Below are 26,844 nucleotides of genomic sequence, written 5' to 3'. Positions count from 1 at the left end.
GGTACTTTGGCCCCTCTCTTATTTCCCAACGGGTCACCGCAGCAGATTGAGCCACATTTGATTGTAGATTCGATTTTACACAATCCTGTTTATCCAGGCTTGGGGCCGGGAGTACTCTAGCTTCTTAGACTGGGATTTTGTCTCCTGCCAGTCTTCCGTGTGTTAACTGCTACACTGGCAGTCCAACACACTGGACAAGCAAATCCTGAGGAAGTAGTTTGATACCCATGTTACTCTTTCTGGGGTGGGGAGAAAACATGAACATAACACGTGGCAGTATTTAGCAAGTTGATAGCTCACAGTTCAGACTAAAGGGGGAGGCATCTTTTATGGTGTGGGGTTGTCACGTTAAAAAGCTTTCACAAAAAAGAACAAAAACAAAGGAAAAACATCCATCCATTCTCTTCGTTATCCAGCTCGGGGTCATAGATGGGATGGAGGCAATCCAAGCTGTCATAGGGCAAGAGGGAGAGTACACCCAGGACAGGCCACTAACCTGTTGGAGGGTTAACACAAAGACTGTTAACCCTCCAACACTCGCATTAACACCTATTGTCAATTCAGAGTCACCAATTAACCTAAACCCATGCATGTCTTTGCACTGTGGGAGGAAGTTAGAATACCTGCAGAAGAACCCAGAGAACCCACACAGACAACGAGAACATCCAACTCCACACAGAAAGGCCGCCGGGCTGGATTCAACCCAGAACCTCTTTCACCAAACATTAAACAGAAACAGACAAATAATTAGTAAATCTTCTTGAAAAATGCCAAGAACTACAACATTTTCTTTTAAAAACTCTTTATTTCTATATACAATCAGTGAGAGCCACAAACTCAACCCTTCTGTGACCAGGGAGCACCTGGAGCTCTGGAAAACTGGTTACTGAGCACGATCAAAGCGTGACAGTGGTACAGCTGTTGGAACAACACCTTTAGGATCAGGTTGTTGTTCTTGTAAAAGATATGAAGCAGCTTGTTCTGCATTTCTCCTCCACCTGCACATGAGTAGCACAGGCGAAGGAGAGGAACGCAGGTCTATCGGTGCTACAGACGACGTCCTACTATAAGCCACACTGTAAATTGTCCAAAAACCCCACAAGGCCAAAATATGACGACAGCTTTACGCACGTACAGACACTGATGCACAGAGATACGAATAATGGAACAAGTCACAACACCCAATTTCATCACCAGACAATCACCACGATCCACAAAACACGATCTAAGAAACACACAAACTATAAAGTTATCACAGCTGTAACATGTTTGCTCATCTACCGCTTTTTACTTGTACCTTTTCTTTCATCCAACAATGTAGAAAACAGAAAAAAATAAATCATTAAGACTGCGCAAATGTTTATTTGGCTAAACTTGGGATGTTGGCACGATTGTGAAAGTCGGCTCTGTTGTGAATCAACATTGCATAAACACAGAAAAGGCAACGTTTGGTCTCCCAATACTACAAAGAGTATTTTCAAAGGATTTTTGGACGTTCACTGGATTGATTCTCCTGACCTTTTCTTTTATACATCTATAAAACAAAATTTATTGTCAGTCAGGTGTCGATAACAGCGCGTTACTGAGTGGCGGGATGCTTACTATTAAAGAGTCTCTCCTTATCAGCAGGATGTGAAATAAAAAATAAATATTCATAAATCATTTGAGTTTTTAAACAGGATTGCAGTAATGGAATTACTAGAACTATACACAATTTCAAGTCATGCTTTTAAAACAAAATAAGACAACGACGTACCGTGGAAAGCAAGAGTCTCGCTGCAAACGAGAAACTCCTCAACATGCAATTAATTCAGTACGAAAACCCTCAGATTCGATGGATGTAAATCATCGGGTACATTTCAGTTGGATCTAGTTTAGTGTGTAACAGACAGCGGCAGAATGGAAATCACAGTTTCACAGGATGCAAGACCTTTAAAAAGAGAAAAATAAAAATCACAAAACAGGGACAAAGTCTTTATCAAATAGTAGTCAGCTTTCTTCTTTTCACCCTCCACTCTTTCCGTTCATCCATTTCCGACTCACGCCTGGCACGAGCACATTCATCTTTGTGATTTCAGTGATAGGACTCTAATGGCACTACACAAGCTGTTTGTGGCCATGCAGAAACAATTAGGAAACAGACATCTCCGGATGAATCTAAAGCGAAGGTAGTGTTCATTCAAGACTCAAGCACAAAGCTCAACGGCTCTCAACTCAACCCCATCTTTATCCTCTGGGTCGCGTTGGTAGTGAGGGGCAGATTAAGGCCATGTGCATTCAAGCTTTTCAGCCCTGTCCTGTTGGCTTTTGAGTGCTTTTTTGAGGTACCTGATAAGTCAGATCCTCAGTGGGTGTGGCAAGTTCAGTGGAGGTTTTGGGTCTATCGTATGCAGTGCTCCCTGACTGGCCACTGTCTGTCCACGGATGCAGTGAGCCGGGCCTGGTGCCCATGAAATTACACAAAGTCGAGGGCTGCTTCAAACCCATGTCAACCACAATGGGCGTAGCGTATTCAGATCCTGAAGATGGCAGGGGTTCGGCGTAGGCGTGGCATAAACCTGAAGAGATGGGGGCGTCATACAGGTCTGGATCAGAGTATCTTGGGGAAGGCCCATCATCTGGTTTAAAGGTTGACCTTGCTCCTAATGTTGTTACGCCACTTACGAGTGGTTGGGCATATTCTGAAAGGAAAGTGTACAGTAAAGAAATATTAAAAATCAAGGGCATCATACAGATACCAGGTTACTTCTTGAAATTGCTCCCAAATTCTCTAGAATGCTAAGCAACTAAGGAAACCGATTAACAATTGAATTTCTATGTTACAAAAGCCTTTAACTTTCTAATTTTATAGAAGCAATCTGCAGCTGCACAGAGGTTTGTAGCAGCAATCCAGGATGTGGGAAATCAAACCGCTAACCCTGCAATTAGTGGAACTAATTGAATATCTAATCTCTTCAAAACTTAACTCTGCCCTGAAGTGGGAAAAACTGGTATATATAAAAGTATGTTATTCAATCCTTTTTTTTTTTTGTTTTAGCCAAATACTCTACAGAAAGAACAAAACCAACATTTAACTGATAAAAATAGTTTAGACATGTTAAGAAGTGTGATTTATTTAGAGGACATCAGATAAATACCACTCAGATATTGAATGTGTGCTACAGACAGGAAGTGAAAGTCTTTGATTCTGGATTTGTGTGAAAAAGAAAACACTAGATAGAAACACATTTTACAGTGTTGTGAATAAATATTTGCCCCCTTCCCAATTTGTTATTTTTTTGCATATTTGTCACACTTAATTGGTTCAGATCAAACCAATTTTAACACAAGTAAGCACAAAATTTTGAGTTTTTAAATTATATCATTTATTAAGGGGGGTAAAATACTATTTCCCCCACTTAACTGTGATTAATGACATTTTTTGGAAACCTGTGGAAAATGTCACTCTCCACAACCAGACCTGATTAAGACCTGTTGAATCAAGAAATCACTCAAACAGAACCTGTTGTACCTTTCGAACCTGAAGCAGGCTAAGAGATCTCAAAAAGCAACACATCATGCTACAAGCTAAAGAAACAGCTGTGAAACAAAGTCACTGACAACTATCAGTCTGGAGCTAAAGTAGAAAAGGGCTAGAAAAGCATTTCTAAGGTTCCAGTGAACCACACAATCCACAATAGGAGAAATTTCAACAAAACTTTGCACATCGACAACTCATCCAGGTCAAAAAAGACCCCAGAACAACATCAAACCAAGAGTCAAACATGGTGGTGGTAGTGTCATGGACTAGGGCTGCTTCAGGATAACTTAACTGCAGTCATTGGTGGAATCCTGAATTCTGTTTTTTTCCGGAAGTCCTTGAAGCTCACGCACACCTGGGTTACGCAGCAGGACAATGAGAAGACCTTAAACAAGCTGTTCATGCTGGGAAACGCTTCCAATGTGTCTAAATTAAAACAATTCTGCAAAGAAGAGCCGTCCTAAATTCCTCTGCAGTGATGTCAAAGATTAGTCGTTATGTTACTGCAAACATTTGGTTATAGTTTTTGCTGCCAAGGGTGGCACAACCTGTTATTAGGTTTAGGGGGCAATTACATTTTCGCGCAGGGCCAGGTAGGTCTGAATCACTTTTCCCCCCTCAATAAACGAAATCATCATTTAAAATCCGCACTGTGTGTTTAGTCTGGTTTTCTTTGTCTAAGATTAAAATTAGTTTCATGATCTGAAATGTATAAGTGTAACAAATATGCATAAAAACAATATTTAAAAAAAGAAATCAGGGTGGCTGCAGATGCATTTTTCCAACACTGCATGTCAATAAATACAAACCTAATTCGACAAAATTAGCACTGTACTAAGAACGCCTGGTTACTTCAGCAGCTACTGCAGGCGACAGCATTTACCTGCAGGTTCAGCATGTAGCCCTGGTACGACACCCCTCCCCGTTAGCCGGCTGACTTCACTGCTGCTGTATCGCACCGAATCCTCCGTCTCCACCATCTTGGAGGGCAGTAGCTGCTTCATGCTTTTCCACCAGTCTGCTACAGATGCACAGAGGTGCAACAGTAAGTCCACAAAACACATCCAGGCAAACTGAGCTGTCCTGCACGGCGATGACGTACCTGTGCTATCCAAGTGAGGAAGATCATACGTTCCCTCAGAAGTCTTTTTCCTGCCAGAGACGAGTAAAGTCAAAAGGGCAAAAAAAAAAAAAAAACCCAAAAAAAAAAAAACCAACCCCCCCCCCCCAAAAACAAACACACGAAGAAAGAAGATGAATACCTGTTCTTCCAGTGGCAAGCACAGCACACAATCAGTATGAGAGTCACGACCATGACCAACACGGGAACCAGGACTGCTGCCAGAGTCACATCTAAAAAAGGGGGGGGGGGGAGATGCACAAAGTTATTATAATATAAAATACTTTTTTTAAGTGTTGTTGTCAAAAACTGCACGCACCTTTACCAGTGTGGGGAGGCATGGTGGTGTTTCTTATGTTTGGGGTAGGTGTTGTTTGGCCAAGGTGAGGTGGATGTTTTGTGCCGCCAGGAGTACGACGGGGAGGGGACATCCTTGGCCTCAAATCTGTCGTGCGCCTTTCTGCAAGTAAATGAATACAAATGTACTTCCAGTACGGTGCTAATGTCTCAAGCCACCCTGCAGTTCTTTATTTGTTGCTGGGAAAATGGAAACATTTTTTTCTAGCAAGTTCATGAAATGTGGAAATATTCAATGGAAATCCACAGTTTGTACAATTCTAACGGGCTTGAAAGTCAACATTTGGTATGACCACCTTTATTCTTCAACACAGCCTGAACTCTACTAGGCAGCATTTGTATAATCTATTTAAGCAGCCTTCAGGAATAGCTGTCCATCTTAAAAGACATTCAAACCTCTTCTTTGGATGTTGGCTGCCTTTTGTTCTGTTCCATCAAGATGATTCAACACTCCTTCAGTAATGAGATCCAAGCCCTGGGAGGTCAATTCATGACTTAGGGGTGTTCCATTGTGTTTTTTTTCCCCCATTCAGATATGTTTTTACTGCACCAACTTTGACAACACCTCTAGCTGAAATACAGCCCCAAACCATGAAAGCAGCTCCACCATGTTTTACATGTAAAATGGTCACTGCTGTTTGACCTCCCCTTCCACTGATTTTTTAGTTTTCTTATTCTGTAATTTGGCATCTCTTTTCTCCATGTTTCCTTTCCTTAAGACTTCAGGTTTCGGGCCAACCACTCTTCCTCTGAAACCATCTAGTAACTAGTAACAAAGATTTTAAATTTAAATCTAAATTGAAAATTGGCTCTTTGGTTAGTTTGAGACAATTATAGTTCATCCGAGTTTGGTGTCGTTTTTTTTTTTTGGCTTAAATTATTCATATGACAGTATTAAGTAGTTGAATAATAATCAGGTACAAGAAAAACTTTGGAGAGAAAGCCTAGCAAAATATAAAGAAATGAGTGGTGTCTCGAAACGTTTGCACAATACATACATCTGTGTTGATCAGCTCACTTTGCTGATCTGCCAGTAAACACCCCATTTACCTGAAGGAACTTGGCAGCCAAGCAGCTCCAACTTGAGTGCAATTCTCTTGTACCACGAGATGGGATTGATCCTCACAAACCGGGCCACGATTGGTGGAATGAAGTTATTCCTCACCTCGTCTCCGTAGTTGTTGTTGCCTTGAAAAATCTAACACAAAATAATAGCAAGCTCTCTTATTTGTGTCAGAGGTTTGAACCCAAGTGTAGTAACAGCTGCAGGAACAATTCAGTTTGAGGACAAATGCACTATAAGCTGATTACTTTCCAACTTGGCAAGCTAATAATTACTTTCCTCCACACAATATGAGACTGAGAATCCCAGTAGAAAGGAACTGATAGACAGCAGTTTCAGCCCAAGAACTCTGCCACTAAATCCATATCCATCCATTATTAATGCCCGAGTGTCCAGACTTGTCTACCACAGCACTTAACTCAAACCACTGACTGCTCCAATTTCCTGCCATAAACATCTCTTAGTCAATAGTAGCTGCTCTGGTAACAATCCATATTAGTGTCTCTGCAGACTTCTAAAGTGATATTTTGGTCCATCTGCACCAATTGGAAGAAGGGGGTTACGTCATTTTGCTTTGCACTCTTTTTGTTTTTGTAACTGTTGAGCGAGCAGGGTTTATTGATTACCTTGTTTTGTACAGAATTTGATTCTTTGTAGCCGGACCACTGCTTGCCGTCGTTACTGTACAGGACCCGGTATGCTGAAACGTAGCACTTTTCCTCGCTGAGGGTAGAACCAGTGGTGATGATTCCTGGACGCATGCACAGAGAGAGGAAACAGGAAGATGTCGTACAGCTGACTCGACTGAAAGCTCAGGACTGCGGCTGTGTCCAGAATCACTCCCCATTTACTACATCCTGTATTTACCGCCTGCCGTTTTTAATCAGAGATGAGAAGAGATACTGAGTTCTATGGAAACCACAGTCTTGCATCAGGCATTCTCAAGCGCCACATGCAGTAAATGGTTTACATGGAATGCATTTGTTGTGAAGCTTGAGCTCTGGTATCTCTTAAATCTGTTTTGATGCAATCATCATCTCAGCTTTGATCAAGTCTTTGCCTCTGTTGTAAATGAGATGGCGTACCTCCCCTCACTATATAGAAATTATATTATAACATAAGTAGTAAAAAGTCATGATATTGTAAAATTGTTTATTTCATTAATGTGCAAAAGGTTTATTTTATTTTACGTATATAGTGCCAAATCACCACAACACTTCCTCAAGGCACTTTATATTGTAAGGTGAAAACCGTACAATAATAAAGAGAAAGCCCAACAACCAGACGATCCCCTTTGCGTTAGCGCTTTGCAACAGTGGGGAGGAAAAACTCCCTTTTTACAGGAAGAACCCAGCGGCAGATTTAGGCTCAGGGAAGGGCAGCCGTTTGCTACGACCAGTTTGAATTCTATTTTTGATATATATATATATTTTAATATTTTTTTGTGGCCTGCCAGTGGTGCAACTGCCCCGCCCCTTTTATAGAGGCTCTGAAGTAAGCAACTGCCTTCTGAATTGAAAACAACAATAATGACTCATAACACAAATGTCTGGAAGGGGCTATAATTGTGCCCATGGCATGCACAATACATATACACAGAAATGTTCAAACATTTTCCTAAAATACTGATGAGGAAGCTCTGAGTGGTATCTGAATGTCCATATAGGCATTCAAAGCTGTATATGTACATATGCATGTGAGTGTATGTACATATGTGTTAGGGCTGTTCGATATATATCGGATGACAATATAAAAACGTCTATCGTATCATTTGCTATCGTTTGTTTCGTGGTGTCGCAAAATAAAGTTTCGGGCAATATTTTTTTCATGGTTTTGATGGTCACTGTAGTGGCTATATTAATTTCTTAAAGTTCTCTCTTTCTTTTATATTTAATATAACCACGCTACAGACGGACAAGCGCCTGTTTTTATGCGTTGTGGTTAGCAACAACAACGGTAAAACCATCGCATGTCCGCTGGTTTATTTTCCACATAAACCTTTCACAATAAAGCTCAAGATCCTGTTGACACTTTTCAAAATAAACTGAATCACGTGAAAGAATCTGCAGAGTATTTACGGATGAGAAGCAAAAAAAGAGCCGCCAGGTGGTAAAAAATAAACAGACTCAAACGTTAGAACAGGCTTTTCCCCGCATCACGCCGTGTAATAAATACTCACAAAGAAAACGGCGGCCGTTACAACATATCTAAAAATGTATAGTTTCATGCATCGGTTAAAACATTCGACTCCAGGTACACGACGCCCAGCTGGAAACACTTCATGCAAGTCGAGCTGCCCGAGATTTACAGAATTTATAGAAAATGTTACATTTTTGTGATTTATATCGTTATCGGGACGATAGAAGTCTTATATCGGGATATGAGATTTTGGTCCTATCACACAGCCCTAATATGTGTACATGAATACATTAATACGTTCACTCTTTACATGTATATATCAATGGATAGGTATAAATGCACCTGTATGGGTATGTGATTTGAAAGTAAGATATTATTGTGATCATTCACTAGACAGGAGGGGGAAGGATTGTATACGTTAATACTTCTTTCTACTCAAACATTAAATCTAAGTTACTTATATACAGTTGATTAAAATAGTTGGTGTTTTATTTTGTTGAATGTCTGTATATGTCAACTGTAGTTTAGTCTGTTAAATGTTTGAAATAAACTGATCTAACTGATTTGTGATAATATTACAAAGCAACAATGCATATAAGAAAAGAGAAATTTACAGATATGTAACTCAAAAGCTGCCAAACTTTCTTAAACACTGAAGCCACTGCTCATAAAGGTTTGCAAACTTTATCAGCTCGCCTGAAGGTGACCTTGTTTTGTAAAGGTACAGATTAACTATGTGGTCACAGTTTATCCTGAGGATGAGGTCAACGTTTGTGTAAAGGAAGGTGTCACAAGACAACGTCAGAGAATCACCAGCCAATCATCCACTGAAGCCTGGTGAGATTTTACAGCTAAGCCTATAACCTAAATTAGAGACAGTGGCTATAATGTATGTGTATGTGTTGTGTTTATTGAATGAACATAACTTTGTTATTAGAATTTTGTTTACCTGTGATCCGCTTCTCCTTCTTGAGATCTACCTGCAGCCACTGCTGCTGGTCACTCTGAGAAGAGGCCCATGGCAGTCCCTCCTTTTTGAGCCGTGCCCCTGACGGTGCCCACACACGAGTGCTCCAGTCCAACACAGACGAAGCACTGAGCTGAGTATAAGCAACGCCCCCAGATGCCAAACCCAGCGTTCCATAGCAGCCTGAAAGCACAAACAGACCCTTAGCTTCAGTAATAAGAACAGAAAATCTTTAAGAAATGAAATAAAGTTTGGGTTGCATTACATTAAAAGGTAACCTTCAAGATTTACATCCTAGTTGATAATGCCTGTAGCAACAGAAATTCCAGGGGAACGTCCCCCAAAATATTTGGATGTCCAGTCTCTGACATAAGATTTGGAGCCCTGTAGAATTTTCCAGCTCGGACATTGATATTTTCTTTACAGACAATCACATTTTAAAAAGCCCCCTGACAAAATAATGCCATACAAGCACCTAAAAATACCCCTACCAAAATAATGACAGTAAGGAAGTGAAATTCATCATAATTCTTTAAACAAGTGTCTCTTTCCCTTGTTTTTCCCCCGTTTGATAAACTGAGGATGTTTCTTAAGCAACCTATAAATCATTTAAGCAACTTACTTACAAATCAATTTTAAAATTGTATCTTGTATTTCTCACAAAAACATGTCATCGACAGCAAGTGAACAGAATCTGAAAATCATGTCCTTAATAGGAAAAACAATACAGCAAAGACCCAGGATGACTCACCGTTGGTCGTGAAGGTGAACAGGCTATCTGACCGAGTTCCTCTAAGGAGTAAGAAAGAAGATCCAGCAAATATTATGATTACCAAACTGTCAGAATCATTTATATTTGCATATATATTTAACCTTCTCTAGGACAGAGACCAAGTACATTTCGTTTAATAAGAGGAGCAAACAGAGAAGAAGAGCATGTGTGTACTGTGGTGAATCTCTTACACAGTGGAAGTGACATTGTTAGCCAGTGTGCCCTCATAGTGAGAGATGCCTTTGCTGTTGACCACACTGATATTCCCTCCTGCTGCATTGGACACCACACCTGCATGGATTGCTGCCACACACAGAGAGGAGGACTGTGGAACGAAAGGAACAAAGGATTAAACTGATATATTCTTATCATTATGTCCTTTTGTTGTTACAAACCAGATCAGATTAACTAAAGAGTAAGTGAGTCAGATCTGACTCACCAAAATAAAAGCTACAACTAACATCTGAAATGTACTTTTCACGAGATTAAAAACAAATTCTTGCTATTTGTAAATCACTCAAGGACATTTAAAGAGGTTGAAATTTGAATGAAAGTTAAACAGTGTCATCTCAGAGAGACTTTGTTTTCTACTATAACCACTTTAAATCACCTAAAAAGTCCACTTCTTTCACCTTATCAGACCTCGCAGGTCACAAGAGAAACATCCAGTCTTGAGGTTTCTGTTTTCTACCAGTCGTTCCTGTCTGCATGAATGCTGACCGCATGTTGTAGTCTTGTGACTTGTAGTCTGTTGGGCCATTGTCATTGATGTTGTTAATGTACGACTGGTCATATTAGTTTGCAAAGATTTTCAGCATAAAGTCTGAATATAGAGTAGAAACAGACTAGAAAAAGGCTTTCAGATGCACCCCGCCTCTTCCCCTGTGATAGCTGGGACAGGCTCCAGCCTCCCAGGATAGGCAGAGGATGGATTCCCCCCCCAAACAGAGGACCCACAAGTTGTTTCATCAATAGAAAAATGCTTGATTGAAAACCATATCTTTACTACCTCCCAAACACAGACTTTGAAGAGTTAAACTTTTTGGAATCATGAAGTTTTGGGAAAGGAAAGACAATCTGAGTAGTAGTGGCGTTCCTATGTGGCACACATGTGGTGCCATTACAAATTTGCTCCATTTTCAAGCTGCTGAGTGGAAACAGGCAGTACCGCTTTGCAGCATAATCGCTTAACCTTCAAACCGAGGGAGATAAAGGCTGATGAGTCAGGATGATGTCACTTCTGTGCACAGAGGATAATAAGTGGCAATGAAGGTAATGATTCCCTCCCAGCTGCATTCCTGTCAAAACCTGGTGCCACATCACTGAGAAACTGACAAAACCTGATCCCGCTCTGGCCACGAGCTCCTTCCGATGAGCAGCTGGTGGTGCAAGGGGGAAAATCGTCTTACGGGAAAGACCCACGCTGGCATTGTGGGGGAGGGGGGGGGGGGGAATAGTGACAAGCCCACGCATGTATTCACAAACACACGTAGCAGTTAGAGGCTGCCACAAGCAATCAACACTTTCCGTGTGACTCTTAAACTTCCCCAAAAACACATACTGCATCCTTAAGAGAGCCAGCCAAAACCCCTAACACAAACACAAAGTAATGCTCCAAACCACAGTGCCCTGCCTCCAGCAGAGGAAACCACGCTAACACGTGTTATAAGTGGGAGATGGGAATTTTAATAAATAAATAAATACCAGAACATGGATCACCGAATAAATCTGTGAAGTAAAATTATTAAAAAAAACTAAAGTCAGCTGCAGGATTATGATCTGGGTGTAGAAACTGATCCTTGTGAGACGCACACACACTCACCATCATATTCCACACTCCCAAAGACACAATCATGAATGAATCACATGCACACAAGCAAAAGCGGCTCAGGCATGCACATACACAAAGGGTTTCTCCAACCTCTAATCACACTGATTCACTCTTCAGGCTTTTTGCTCTCCAAAAAACACAAACACACACACACACACACACACACACACACACACACACACACACACACACACACACACACACACACACACACACACACACACACACACACACACACACACACACACCCCCTTCCCCTGCAGCTGGACTGGATTACAAGGTTATTATTTTCAGCCAAACTATTATCTCACCTCCCTTTCACCCGCTGACCCTGCCCCTCCTCTGTTCCTGTGGGGCGCCTCGTTCCCTGAAGCACAACCCCACGCTCCTCCCTATCCTCCCGTCAGCCAGCAGCACCACTCCCTCTCTCGCTCCCTTCCTCCCTTCGCTCCTTATGAGACATCCTCAAGCTCTAAACATGAGGTCATCAACCAGAGACTTAGTGCCCGTGACCTCACACGCAGCGGGAGTGCTGTGAGGTCATCAATCCAAGACACGTTTGAGCCACCGCTCCTTTCGCCTCCTTCACAAAGATAACTTGTAGCTAAGAAAACATAAATAAAAGCGATGCACGTGTATGTCTGTGCATAGACGGGGCGTGTACCCACCTCTCTGTAACCATTGGGTATAGTTCCAGAAATCTCCTCTGTAGATGTCAAGCAGCCTGCCGGACAGTACTTCCTAAAAAGAGAGCGGCACGTTCACAGTTCATATCCACCAGTATAATCAGTGCGCCGACATGCACAAAAAGCAAACTCTGTTTACCTGTACTCTGCCTCGGTGAAGTTCATTCCCTTGTCCACGCAGGTGATTAGATCTGCAAAGGCAAATAAACAGCATCAGAACTGGTCTCTGCATGTTCTTGATAAAGTATCACCCACTTTTATTTTCTTCTTAAATCCACCCTTTCAGTTTCTTTACCTTTTGAACCGTTTACCATATCCAGCTAATCATCATCGTAATTGCTGATTAATGTTAAACATACATTTCGACAAATCCAACGTTCTGACTAAATTTGGCCTCACGGTGACAGTGAGCGAATCATAAGCCCCACTGGGATTCCTCGGAGTGCCACGAGGGTGGGTACATTAAACATTAAACAGCTGTGAAGCAAAGTGGTGAGATGGACCATTCAACAGAGTGCACCGCTGCTAGAATGGCTAAAAGCAACCATCCAGAGCACTCAGGTTGAAATGTTTTTTTATTTATTTTGTGTTGTTCAAGCGAGCAGATGTTCAGTTCACTCTCACTGGATCACAGCAGACAAATAAACACAGCAAAGTAATTGCATTAAGTAGCTGGAATCAGATCATTTTGGAGCAATTTTGGTTGTTTTTCACATCCAGGTCGAACACGTTAAAGTCATCCAGTGAAGGATGTGTGTTATTGGAGAGGTATGTCAGTTGGGTGTGGACGTGAAGTCCAACAGGATGATGTGGGCTACTAAGAAGTGTAAATAAACCTCGTGGAGATGGTCAGTGTGTGGGAGTCTTCACCACATTACAAAGAGAAAAATAAAACCCTTTATCTGGCAGACCAACCAATGAGTCAAAAAAATGACAAACACCCCCAATCACCATGGTTACTCAGTTACTTAGCTGTGCAAACTGTCCACCCACGCTCATCTGCATGCATCAGTTACAAGACGACATCACGCACATCAGCGCCTTTGTGGAAAAAGTGGCTGGGCGCACTGATGGCCTTGTTTGCCTTGCAGTGATTCAGTCGAGCTGAGATAACCGCCAAGACAAAAATATTACTGCATCGCACACACGTCACTGCTGCGGCTTTCTTCTTGTGGCTCCAATTATCCATTTATCTCCAAAGCATCCACATGACGAGGCACGTCTTCAGAAACAAGGGAGATGCTTACTAAGGAAATAAATCTCTAATTTTAAATCCTTGGTAATTAAGCTAACGTACAGCTTTGTCCCCATTGTCCCTGTGCAGAACTCTAACATGAGTGCCTTGGATCGAGCTGCCACCGGCTGTTTCTCGTGTCCGTTACAATTCATCTAATCCTGCAACCTCACTACTGTGTAATATATCACAGTTGAGCTCAATTAGGACTTTCTCACAGGATGCAAGTCTTACAATAAAACCACAAACCATGAATATTTTTTCAATTACTCTCACTTCCTTTTACCCCTCAGTGCCATTGTGGCTTCACTGTGGCTTTGCCCCTTTTCCACTTCCCAAAAAGTCTGGATTTTCCTTCACCCCCTCCCTGCTACTTTCATTAACTACACTCAGCTTTAACCATCACAGCCCAGTGGGAACACATCCAGTAAGAAAACAGTAGATTTACTTTTTTCCCCCCAGTCATGGCATGCTGCTAATTTTCAATCTGACTAAACCCAAAATTGTGCACATTCAGTGGTTAGCATCTGCTCATGCCACCCCTCGCTGTTCTCGCATTTATGTAAGAAAAACAGCCATCTGAAACGATGCCCACTAGCATGATCACCCTGCACATACTGCAGCTGGAATTCCAGACAGTCACAGCAGAGCAGCTCCTTATCTTTGCTGCATGTTTAAATTCGTATTCAGCGGTGAGCAAACACCACATCGTAAAAAGCCTCTCATGCGGCCTCGAGCGCCGTCGCCACAGAAGTGAACACACAGTTCTCTATTCAACTCCCACCTTTCTTTTTTTGTGTGGTCTTTTTATCACCATGGATATCGTTTGCATATAGGATAATGAGGCATGCATGTCATCTACATTGGTCCTGATCATAAAAACATTCAACATACATATAACACTGTCAGTATGAGAACATATTAGCCGGTGTGTGAGAAGGGGCATTTTGCACAAACACACAAATATTTAGAACCATTTTCTTTTTAAACTGGGGGGAAAAAAGCCAAAGGATCTAAATCGAGCAATCACATGAAAGGATGTTCTGCAGCCTCTAATTGACTAACTTGTTGCAACTAATATATGATATTAAATATCCAGGCAATACAAAAGCACTAGTTTTCAAATATGACTTAGAGTGACACTGTTTTTAAGCACAGTGGACATTGAAGAAGGGTTATTTCCCAGAAACTAGCACCAAGAATGTGCACAATGGCCAAATATCTATTTATTAGCATGCGCGTGCTTTCAACTCCATTACATCAGTTTGTTATTTACCAAATGGAATTCTTTAAGAGGCAGATGATTAAATTAGCAAAATAAAATGACGAGTCACCCTCCCTGCCCAGCCCCATTAAAGATTCTCTTGGTTCCAAGTGTTTGGACACATCTGAATTGGCCCAGTGGAAAAACTGCATGCACAATCCTCAAAAAGATGTTTAAGGCAGCCATAGAAAGTCAGACCTGTTCCAACTTTACCCATTAGAAACAGAAAACTTAGACAGTCCCATCTAGAGGTTGCAGTGTTGGCCAATTAGGTGTTAGGTGTATCACTTTTGCCCGGACTGATCGACTGACGTTTTCATCCACTAACACCGGCAGGATTTTTGACAAACATAGAGAAAACTGGATGATCCAACAGGAGGGAGATCTGCAGTTCTTACACACCAACAGTAACAGGTTGCCAGCTTTTAGACAAACCCATGTGTTACTGATCTGCGTGCAAGACTTTTCCAGAACACCCAGATTACTTCAGAGCTGTAAAAATAATGTGAAGGTGCAGAACGAAATAGCTGTGATTAACCCAAACTCACAATCGCTGAATCAAGTCTTATTCCCCCACCCCCGGGGCCGAAGCAGACGTGCACACAAGCTCAAACTTGAGATTTCTGAACCACACGACTGTTACTGCAGGCTGGGATGATAAGAAGACAATGAGAGACTTCGGCGTGGGTGAGCTGAGAGTCTGCCGTTACCTGCGTGTTCAGTGGTGGAGTAGGACAGGTAGAAACCGCGTCCAGTATGGTGGGTCCCACTCATGAACTGCACAGTGGCCTGGTTGCCAGTGGAATTGAACAGATGTTCAACCTTCAGACCCAACCCGCAGAGCTTCACTGTTAAGCAGAACAGGGAAACAAAGAGGCTGGTCAGTTACACAAATTAATGCCCCAAAAAAACAAAACCACAAAAACAAGATTTCATCAGTTTCATTAAGTAAGATGGACTTGAGGAGTGTCTCGGATATATTCTGGGAAAATTCAATCTAATTTTCTTTCTCCAGGATTCACCAAGTTAAATGCAGGTCTTTATAAGACCCTTCTGATAAAGAGCAACCTAACACCTCCTTCATGGTCATAATGGCCTAAATTATAATATAAATATATAATAATAATAACAACAACATATATGATGCAGACTCGTCAGCCACAGACTGATATATTTGTTGAGATATTCATGTGCACCATCATGTATTATAATACACTTTCCAATGCTTTACATCCATACATAGCAATATTTTAGATTGATATAAGGCAACAGTGTTTCCAAAAACCTTGGGACAATGTCAATCTGGTTATTGAAAATTTTCACAATCAGGCAGCAGCTCATCCGGCTCAATTCACAGGTTATTGCACGTAAAATGACAAATGTGACCTTGACCGTGAGCGCAACATGTGCACATTTCACTAGAATTTGACCAATATTCTAGGAGGCATAAACTTGTTGCTGAGGCTGTGTGAGATGAAAGCAGAGTGCAGTATTTTGTAAATCATTTAAAGCCAACATTTGATTGGAAATAGCACAAAGACATAAGAAATGTTACAACTGATTATTTTAAGCATTTGTTACTTTAAATCTGATATAGCAACACAAACGTAACAACACATTCAGACGGGGGGGACGAAAGATGGCTGGCTTTGGCAATGAAAACGAGTTTTGCTCAGTTTATACTAAATATAACACTTGTGATAATAGGCCAAAGTTTTCTTATTGCTCTGATAGCTTCTGATCTACCAAGGTTAGACGTCTGATGGTAAAAATATGAGAAACTCAATAATAAAAAGGCTCAGAGACGCTGCTGTGCATCTCTATTAGTAGTATGTATTAGCACCTCGTATTAGCAAAGACCAATGTTGGAAACAAACGCATGACCTTAGCAGGCTTTATATTCCCTAAGCATCATGCAATGACTCTGACTTTAGCGTATTAAACTGCCCAAAAACACCCATAGCTTAAAATAATCCACCCTTGGCTGCGATCAGGGCAAAATCTGCCTAATAACTTACAATGGCGAGGTTATAACAGTGAAAGACAATAGGTCCTCCAATTTCCTGACATTTAACTCCTTTAATGTAATAACCACATTTCTCCTGTGCCTATAAACAGATAATGTTCATTATCTGCTCATAAGACGCGTTTTCCAAGCTCATCTGAAAGAAGAGGCGTTTGCAGGCATTTCAAACGTCCGCACACAACATTGAAGTGAAAAGCCAGACATCATCAAGAAAAGGAAGACGCAACAGAATTAAGATAATGGGTTAATAACAATGACACAGTCTCTTCAGTAGTATGGCAGTTCATTATTTGTAAGAAGAGTGACAGAAGAAAGGAAAGCTAGAGAAAAATGATTAAACTGTGGGTACAGTCTCTCTCATCTTTGGACACCGGCCAATCATGACAGAGTGGGTGTGAATGTTGAACTGTCGATTTCAGAAAATTGTTAGACTCTGACACCCAATAGGCAGTGTTAGAATGACGCACAGAGAAGGGCTTTCCAAAGATCAGTCCAAAACCTGACAAAAACCTATCACAGACTGATCTGCTGCTTTATATAGAAACAAGCAGGATTCCCTTACTCTGTATTGTTTACTGCATGTTTATTTTTAACAACAACTTGGATTTGCCCTCTACAAAACATTAAGTCTAGTTTAACATCCGCCTGTCACCCTCACCAATCTCGCTCCTGTTTGGACCGATGCCGTTGTACAGGCGGAGGTAGTTGACCTGGCAGTCGCTGTCTTCTAAGTCCAATAAAGCAAAGAGAAAATGGATCCTCTTGTCATGCGGCACACTGATCTCCCACTCGCACACAGTGTTGTTCGGATACGTCCTTGGGTATCCCAGAGAGGACAGAGTCCCACTCTCGGGGCCAAGTACACTGGGGCCACAGCCATCACCTGTGGAACAACAAAAAAAAAAAACAGTTTGGGTTTCAAGAAACGCAAGAAAAAAAAAAAAGTGGGTGTGATTTACACCATCTAAAGTATAAAAGTAACACCACATCTCTTGGTTACTGGGCAAAAACTAGCTTTTGTTGAGTTTGTGTTCATGGTCACTGAGATCTTGTTGCAATAGAGGATATATTTACTCAGTTTCACTTAAAACAAGCAAAGATATGTAAGGTTTAATGTTTCCTTAAGCAATTAAATTGCAAAAACGTGACAACTGAGGTTTATTTTAAGTCAGTTCAACTTGCACTGTCCTGCTGAGTTACCCCGCAGTTCAAAATGATCCCCAATACAAGTATAAACAGGCAACGAGCTAGCAGCTTATTGCTTCACATCTGGCTGGGGCTTTACCTTTAGTCTGCTCAAACTGAATTAGCATTTTGAAAAAGTAAACAAAATAGTTGTTATACATAAAATGTTTATATCCATAGACCGTATATAAAGATGGCTCTAACCACAATGACATCATAAACTGGTCAGAAAAGTTCTGATGCGATTCTCTGAATTTTATGGAGAGAATTTCTAGGAGCAGCCAAGTAGGGGAGTGGCTCGACTTTGCTGGTCTCAGGATTGCTCTCTTGACTTCGTCAGGTGATGCTCTCGACGTCACACTTGGGCGTTTTGCAGCGTGAAGCGGAAGAACTAAAGTAGTGTAGTAATGTAGATGTGACAGTAAAACTGTTGATTAGCTTGTCTGTCTACATTCCTACCTTGTGCTATGGACACAAGCAGTGGGTAGTGACTGAAACAATGACGTTGCATACAAGCAATGCAAATGAGCTTCCTCCAGAGGGTGTCTTTGAGAAAAAGGTGAAGAACTCGAGGCAAGCATCGCCTTTAAAAGGGGCTAACAATGACAATGCATGTGAACCCTGGAAAATGTCGAAAGCTGTCCTGTTCAACATATCGATAACACCATTATCTCATCAGGCAATCACATGACTGCAGCTCAATGCATTTAGACAGAGAAATTGTAAAGTTGACCAAGCTAAGAATCATAATGAGGAATTAACGTAATTTTAGGGACTTTAAACGTTCTTTTTGTTGCCCGATGGACTAGACTGAATTGAATATTTCAGAAACTTCTGATGTACTCTGATTTTCCTGAGATCCATTTCTTGGGAATATAGAGAATGACCCATAAAAGAGAAAATTATCCAGTGGGTGGCAGTTCTGTGGGCAAAAAATGCCCAGATGATGTCAGAGGCTTGACTTGACAGGAAGGCAAAAGTAATTCAAATAACCATTCATTACAACCAACGTGCACAGAAGAGCATCTCTGAATGCCTGATACATGAAACCTTGAAGTAGCGGGGCTACAGAAGCAGAAGACCACACTGGGTGCCACAGCTGTCAGCTAGGGGCAGGAAACTGAGGCTACAACTCACAGACCCACAAAATAATGCCTGGTCTGTTGAGTCTAGGAGGTAGGATCAGAATTTGGCTTAAACAATCAGGAAATAAATGATCCATCCTGCCTTGTATCAACAGTTCAGGCTGTTGGTGGTGGTGTAATGGTGTGGGGGATAGGTTTTTTTTTGTACACTGCCACCTCAGCACCAACCGAGCATCATGTACCTGAGTACTACCTTTGACATCAGTGACAGTGTAGCCATCTCCTGCAAGATAAACCACCATGTCGCAAAGCTCAAATCATCTCATACTGGACTCTATAACATGAGTTGACTGTGCTCAAACAGGCTGAACAGTTGATAGATCTCAATCATGTCAATATGGACCAAGATCCCTCAGGAATGCTTCCTTGGTTTAGCTATGCCATAAAGAATTAAGGCAGGGGTCCAATCGAGTACTTAGCAAGGTGTAGCTAAATGTTGTGGCTGGTGAGTGTATGTTGACCAATATGAACTAGTATCTTTCTTTCTTTTCTTTTTTTTTTTAAGCAGAGCATAATACAGAAAAAGATGTTTGGGCTAATTTAGTGAGGGTGTCCTCACATAACCCAGCTTGCTTTCCAGAGCGACTGATTCCTGTTGTTTATAATGACCTTTGCGGCACATGCAGAAGTGTCCAGTGCTGCTGAGTCCAGCAGGGATTTCACTGTAAGTCGCCCACAAGCTTGTGAAACACTTATAGAATGACCAGTTTCTCACTTTAACATATCTGCCATACTTTATGCAAAATCTATACACAAGAAATTCAGATGTAATGACACTTGAACTTCTTACTTTTTGAAAACTTATAGCATTTGGTCAACAACAAAAACAAAGTTTTTAATGCTGCCATACTTTTAATAACAGTGCCTGTTAAATTATGTAATCCAATGCAGTAATGGTGTTCAGTGAAGAAGTATTACTTCTTGTTTAGTTTTTATAGACAAAAAAAAAAAAAAAAAAAAAAAAAAAAAATGTTGGCTGTTCTCCAGAGAACAACACATGAACCTGAAAGTTAACGATTACATGTAAGATGATTTAGAGACTTTTTCAAAAATTAAAAGCTGTGTTTCAACAGAGCGTGTGTGTGAGAGAGAAAGCAAAGCCTCAGAGTCTGTGGATGTTGTGTGTGGCTCTGAGATAACACTAAGCAGTCACGCTTCATGGTGCTAACTCGATGTTCTGTGGACCTGCAGTTACGTAAGAGCCTCTCAGTGGACATTATCCAGATGAACAGGACAAAAACAAAGCAGCTTCCCTCACCCTGACTCACAAAAGTTACCGAGCAACTGTATGGTGCTTAACAGGAGTGCAGATTACTTTCATAAAAGGAGAGCTCTCAGGCTCAAGAAACAATACTAAAAGCAAATGTCTATCATCACACCCATCTATTAATGTGAATGTACAGTTAACGTGAACTGCAAGTTATGACACACTATGTCCACGTGTTTACAGCATTACCCCCACTGCTACCCCACCCCCAATCTGAGGCCACCTGAGGACTGTTGACTTTAAAATATATATATATATATATATATATATATATATATATATATATATATACACATTTAGCTATAATATAGCGCAGGTTAGCATCCTCCAACCAAAATATATTGTTACCCGGGGTTGTTATGCTAGCTTTAAAGTAAAAATTGGGCTACCTGAAAAAGGCAACAAGGCCACAAGCACCCAAACGTGCGGTCCTCTCGTAGAGACCTCAAAAACCAGACTCCATTAAAAAAGTCTGTCAATTTAAAGAGAACAGGGGCACCAGGAAAAGCACATAAGCAGCATACTGTTGCTTTCAACGTTAGCCAAAACATTTCATGCAGCACGTTAATTCGGTAAGCACCCGTTTTATAAGGCGGCAGTTATTTCCCAACAGTATCAAGTTTTTGTAGGAACCGGTTTGCCTGGTTTTACTACAACCGTCTCACACCAAAAAAGAAAAACATCACGACGGGCGGTGGCGAGCTGTGCTCAATTCCACGTACACGCGCACACACACAGGGCCATGTAAGGTAGGTTTAAGTTTTGTTGACCATGACAACACACTTTAAACATCCCACGAAACATCGACACGTCTGTGTTTACACTTTAAATCGGCATGGCCGCGGGTTTCCGCGGTCACACACAGCTCGTCCAGTTGTCACTGCACTGCCGAGTGGTACAAACCTTTCTGCCCTCCACAGCTCTCCGTGGTGAGAATGATGAGTATCGACAAGACGAGAACCCCGGCCCCTGTCGGTCCCCTGCCCACCATTACCGCTCTGCCCATAGCAGCCTGCAGTCTGAATGCATAATGCTTGCTTCCTGGCCGGCTGATTCAACCTGTACCGTGGAAATAAAAAGAAAGGCAACCCTTCATCTCTTCGAGATACAGTCCGCGGGTGGTGTCTTCCTGAGGATTTTTTCTTTGCTTCTCTTTTCTTATCGCTCAATAGTCCAGTGGTTTGCGACAAACACACTATGGAGGTAAACGCTCCACACGCACACACACTTATCCAATCTGTGGAGCTACTTCCTCCACTCCACCGAGGCTCCTCCTCCTGGACTGGGATACCCGAGTCCCCCAAGTGGTCTAAATGGTCTTGTACTGCCTGCAAGCACCCCCCACCCCAACCTTCAGCACCTGCTGCACTCATATAATAAAAACGTCCACCCCCCAAAAATCCACCTGGTCACCAAAAGGAAACACTTAGACAACACCCTGCAGACCCTACAATCCGTGCTTCTGTTTGCTTCTTAAACCACACTCTCCCAGTCTTAGTAAATGCGAAATGAAATCCTTTATCCAGGTAAAAGTCCTGCAGAGAGTAGTCTACTCATGTTTCAAAAACAAAAGCTCTCTTTGTGAGAATCTCTTTTTCGCACACGTTTGGACATGGCAGAGCAGGAACAGCACAGGTGTCAATAATAACTGATCACATCCTGCAAGGGCAAGTCAGAGGATCTGCTGTATAAAGCCATATTGTTCTATTCCATTATTAAAACACTGAATAGGATTTAAAAGTTGAAACAGGACCAAATCATGCTGGGTTTTACGGATTAAAGTGCTCAACACAAAGGAGGTGCTATTTAAAAAAAGATAGACAATGAAACGATAGAATTTACTGCTTTTAACATTTTATTAATTTTTTGCACACTTTTTATTTCACATCTCACTGTGATTTTATTTTTCAGTCTTCATCTTAGTCTTCTTCTTTTTACAGAGTAAATAATAGTAATGTTTAGGATACTGTGATTGTAACTGCAATAAAGCAATACATATGACAATACTAATAATCTAAATGAAAACAAAGTAATAATTCTTGGAAATGGAGCTTTAGCTGTCGGAGTTCGTGGTGGACTCAGTGACAGCAAGGCATCCAGGTCCTGTCAGTGCAAAACAACCCCCACTCATCATCCCTCCACCGCCATGCTTGACAGTTCGTATCAGGTGTTTGTGTTAATATGTCATGTTTGGTTTTCTCCAATCACGACACTGTGTGTTATTGACTTTGTTACAGCAGTCTTGTGGTTTGTTCAAAGGCAAGTTTGCATTTGAACAAAAATCACCTGTCCTGCCATGTTGTTTTTAAAGAAAACGGGCTTTCTCCTGGCAGCCTTTCTAAATAAAACACTACACATATTCAGCTTTTTTCTAATTTTACTGTTGTGAACATTAGTATTTAACATGTTAGCTGAGGCCCGTAAAGTCAGAGATATGGGTTTTGGTTATTTGCAGTTTCTCTGAGCGTTGCTCAGTTTGACCTTGCTGGGATGTCAACTCCCACAAAGATGCAGTATTGTGTTAACACACACCTCAAAGCTCGAGACCACCAAACTGTGAGAACTTCTGCTTTCAGTGGATGGCAACATTCAGTGACAATGAATTAGTAAAATGCATTTCATTAGCACAATTTGCTAGCAAAATGGTGATGCACAGGTGACTGTACACCTGTACATACATTAATTTAATATCAATTCTATATCACTGAATCTATTGTCCAATTAATTTAAAAAAAATCACCTTCTATACTTATGGTGGTGGTGAAAGAAATAATAAAAATAAATGAATAGAAATGGGGGAATTCAGCAAAGAAGGGGTCCACCTTCTAGGAAGCATACATCATCTATATGCAATTAAACAAAATAGTAGAATTAGCAGAGGGAAATTCAAAATGACATAATGGTAAATTTTATGTAATTTTGCTATGAAACTAATACAAGGTGCCTCACACTTCCTGTTTTTTTCCTTTTCCATAAACTAAACACTACAATTGATATAAGTACAAGGAGGTTAAACTGCATTTTTATGCACAATGTAAACAAAGAAAATACTAAAGCACTCGACTGAATATGCATTGCTGGTGAATCAGCAGTAATCTAACCTTTGATGCAATTTCTGGGACTTAAGGGGTCCTGTGTTTTCCTGGATCTGTGTGAGCAAATGACCTTAGTGTCTTTTTACCCATTTACCCATTATTTATTACACCATTAGTGTATCGTCTGAAAACACACATCCCACACAAGAGAATTTGCATAATGGGAAATCCGATTATCAAGGAGATTTTATAGAAAGACACTGATTAAGGTTGATTAATGGGTGGGTAGCACATACTGTATCATACGCCCAGGCTTTGGCTGGACACTGCAGAGAATTAAGAAATATCCACTTATCATTGTTCTCCAATACACCCTCACTTGGCAGAGAGCTCAAATGTGAAGGAATTGTCAGAGTAACCAATAGTTACATGTAGCAACAAACACAGTTTTTAGCCTGTAGTATGTGAGTAATATGTTGGATGATTCAGAATTATTTCTCCCCCCTCTGGCTGGATAGGCCCATGTGTGTGCTGTAGACCATAGGCAGATATCATTGAGGGCGTATAAAAGTATACAATAGCTAGATAGACCCTTATGCTGAAATTATTCTTTTCTGTGGGTAAATGAAGTGGATTTCTATCCACTTCTTCTACACATGGCCCACCCGCTCTCTCCTTTGCATTCCTTATCTGTTTTTCTGTGAGACATTTGTGCACAAGGGGGAATTCCAGTATATTCTCAGTGGCAGACTTATCGAGCTGTCCCTTAGAGGGACATGCTTACAAATTTCCCTAGAAGCTCAATATAGATTACATGCTATATGAAGTTTGAGGCTGGAAGGTGAATAATTCAACCCAGTGGAATACAACAAACAGCATATTTATAGAAAATAGATTTTAACCCATGATTCATACTTGGGCTTCATAAACTCAGTGCACTTCTGATTTTTAATTCACCCCATTCAGTTAAACTGTAATGTCAGCTAGCTGCATACTCATTTTTGTTGGCAGAAGAAAATAATTTCTACATAAAATTGCTCAAATGTTTTGTGTTGTTTTACACTTTGAGCGTCACAGTGAGATAGCAATTTAGTCCAGTTTAGTCTAAAAAAATTGGGTCACCAACATCAGTACAGTCTAAATGGGTTCATTGGCCAGAGGGCGAAAAATAAACATGTATAATTGACTGTGAGGTGCAGTATCCCTTTAAAACCATTACAGAGGGTTTGCTGGATATGATACTGAAATGTGTTTCTACAGTTATTCTAATAATCGGCAGTCCAGTTCTACACCACTACTAAATAACCAACAGTGAGCCTAAAGCCTAAAAGCAACACCTCTCACATCACATAACAACACTGAACTTTATTTTTTCTCTGTAGGTTGGATATTTGAGTTCTTGTATTGGGTTGTGGTTTGTGAGTTTACAGGCGTATCTTCTAAAAATCTCACTAAGTGTGAATTACTTTTGTTGCTTTAAAAATGTCTTTCACAGAAAAAAACAACGGTTTATACATCAAAGAGAAACAAACTCCATTTTTAGCATCTGACATGCAAATTTAAAAGTCCAACAACAAATCTACAAATAGATTATTGGCACAGCAATCTAATTAAAATGTGACTTTAACAGCACCCTGTGCAATGCATCTTTTGTTTCCTCTCCCTGCATTGTGTTATCTTCTCAAAATCCTGTTTATTTGCATAAGTTTAGCAGAAGTCAGGAAGTATCCAGAATAAATCAACATAACAGGGGTAAGAAGTGTGACACGTGTTGACTTAACTATGCAGTCTGGTGATCTCTGAGTTTATGGTGGTATTTATTGTACACATTACCGTTCATAACATTTTATATATCAATAAAATTAATGATAATTTGTTTCCACACTTGATGTAAATATGTCGTTCTGTATGGACAAAATGTGATCTTTCTGTTGACCAGAGATTGCTAAGTATATGATTTACTCGACTGGAAGTAAACATTCATAGTACTTTCTCTTCCTTGGAGCTGCACTAGTGTTTCCTGGATTTCTGCACTGCTGAGCTTGTTTAAAGAACTATCAAACATTAGTTATGTTAACCGGCTGGTATTATAAAAACACTGATAAACTGCTACAGAGAGGACCCCTGCTGGAAAACTGCATATTTTGAGAGAAGGCTCATCCAGTCTAACTACTAAAATGATTGCGCCACTTTGTGGTCACATAGTATTATAACAAGTTGGCAACAGCTTCCTTTTGTTGTTTGGATTTTTCCCTGTGGAAAAGTTATATTTTCTGTGATATTTCTCTGGCTAATTCTTTTACTGCCCTATATCATATTGGTATAGGATGATATCCTGTCATCACATCACATGACATGACATGTACTCATCGCTGAATAGTACATGTCAGAGCAACCAAGTAGGTGGTTGTTAAGAATTAAAATATATAAATCCAGAATTTAAACTGATACATTTATAAATACAGCATTGACAGTGCACAGTAGCAAAAACACAAAAAACAAAACTTTTCTCCGTAACAATTTTGTAGTATGCCACATTTGTTCGTAATGTTCCCTCTGTACACGACCACAGTACATTTAAAATCACAACAATCGGAACAATCAGGATATATTTGAAGTATCCAAATACTTATACAGCCAGCTGTATGCCATACAGGATGTTTTGTGTACAAACAGATCAGACTGCGCATAAAACATGACATCACCCCACATTTTTGATAAGTCCATAATATCCGATGTGGTCTTCTGCTGCTGTTGCACATCTGCTCTTGGTTGTAATAAATGGTGATTTGAGTTACTTTGCCTTCCTTTCAGCTCAAAGGAGTCTGGACAATGCATTTTCACTCAGAGAACTGCCGCTCACTGGGTATTTTCTGTTTTTTAGATCATTCTCTGGAAACTCTAAGATGTGCAGGAAAATCCCAGTAGGTCAGCAGTTTCTGAAATACTCAGACCGTATGACACCTACAACCAATGCCACATTAAGTCACCTTTCTTCACCATTCTGATTGTTTAAACTTTAGCTGGTCATCTTGACTAATGTCTAGAGGCCCAAATCCACAGAGCTGCTTCCATTCAGTTATCTGATTAGATATTTGGACAACAAGCAGATGATTGTGTTTACCTAGCCTGGAAATAGCCTGTGAATCTAATCTTCTTTCTTTTCTTCTTTTTTCCTTTCTTTTCTTTTCTTTTCTTCTCTTCTCTTCTCTTTTCTTTTCTTTTCTTTTCTT

General features: G+C 40.7%; 1 protein-coding gene across 4 annotated transcripts; it reads right to left on the bottom strand.

The window, feature by feature from the left end:
- Positions 1-785: 785 nt before the first annotated feature.
- dcbld2 (discoidin, CUB and LCCL domain containing 2) lies at positions 786-21,612 on the bottom strand. Of its 4 annotated transcripts, none has more exons than XM_004551236.5 (15): positions 21,480-21,612; positions 17,638-17,862; positions 15,664-15,801; positions 12,595-12,646; positions 12,438-12,510; positions 10,130-10,263; positions 9,918-9,958; positions 9,149-9,349; positions 6,687-6,811; positions 6,048-6,195; positions 4,960-5,100; positions 4,783-4,873; positions 4,623-4,672; positions 4,404-4,541; positions 786-2,681 (listed from the first exon to the last, which is right to left on the bottom strand). In XM_004551236.5, exons 1-15 carry the CDS (start codon positions 21,580-21,582, stop codon positions 2,287-2,289), a joined length of 2,055 nt encoding a protein of 684 aa, XP_004551293.1. In that variant the 5' UTR covers positions 21,583-21,612; the 3' UTR covers positions 786-2,286. The 4 variants fall into 4 exon arrangements, with proteins under 4 accessions (XP_004551293.1, XP_004551294.1, XP_076730894.1 ...); XM_004551237.4 differs by having other exon boundaries at positions 4,404-4,538; XM_076874779.1 differs by having other exon boundaries at positions 4,966-5,100.
- Between the last annotated feature and the right edge of the window lie 5,232 nt (positions 21,613-26,844).

The sequence above is a fragment of the Maylandia zebra genome, linkage group LG16, assembly GCF_041146795.1.
Source record: "Maylandia zebra isolate NMK-2024a linkage group LG16, Mzebra_GT3a, whole genome shotgun sequence".
NCBI classification, from domain to species: domain Eukaryota; kingdom Metazoa; phylum Chordata; class Actinopteri; order Cichliformes; family Cichlidae; genus Maylandia; species Maylandia zebra.
Note: the sequence above shows the minus strand (reverse complement) of the source record. Positions and strands in the feature narration are given on the sequence as shown.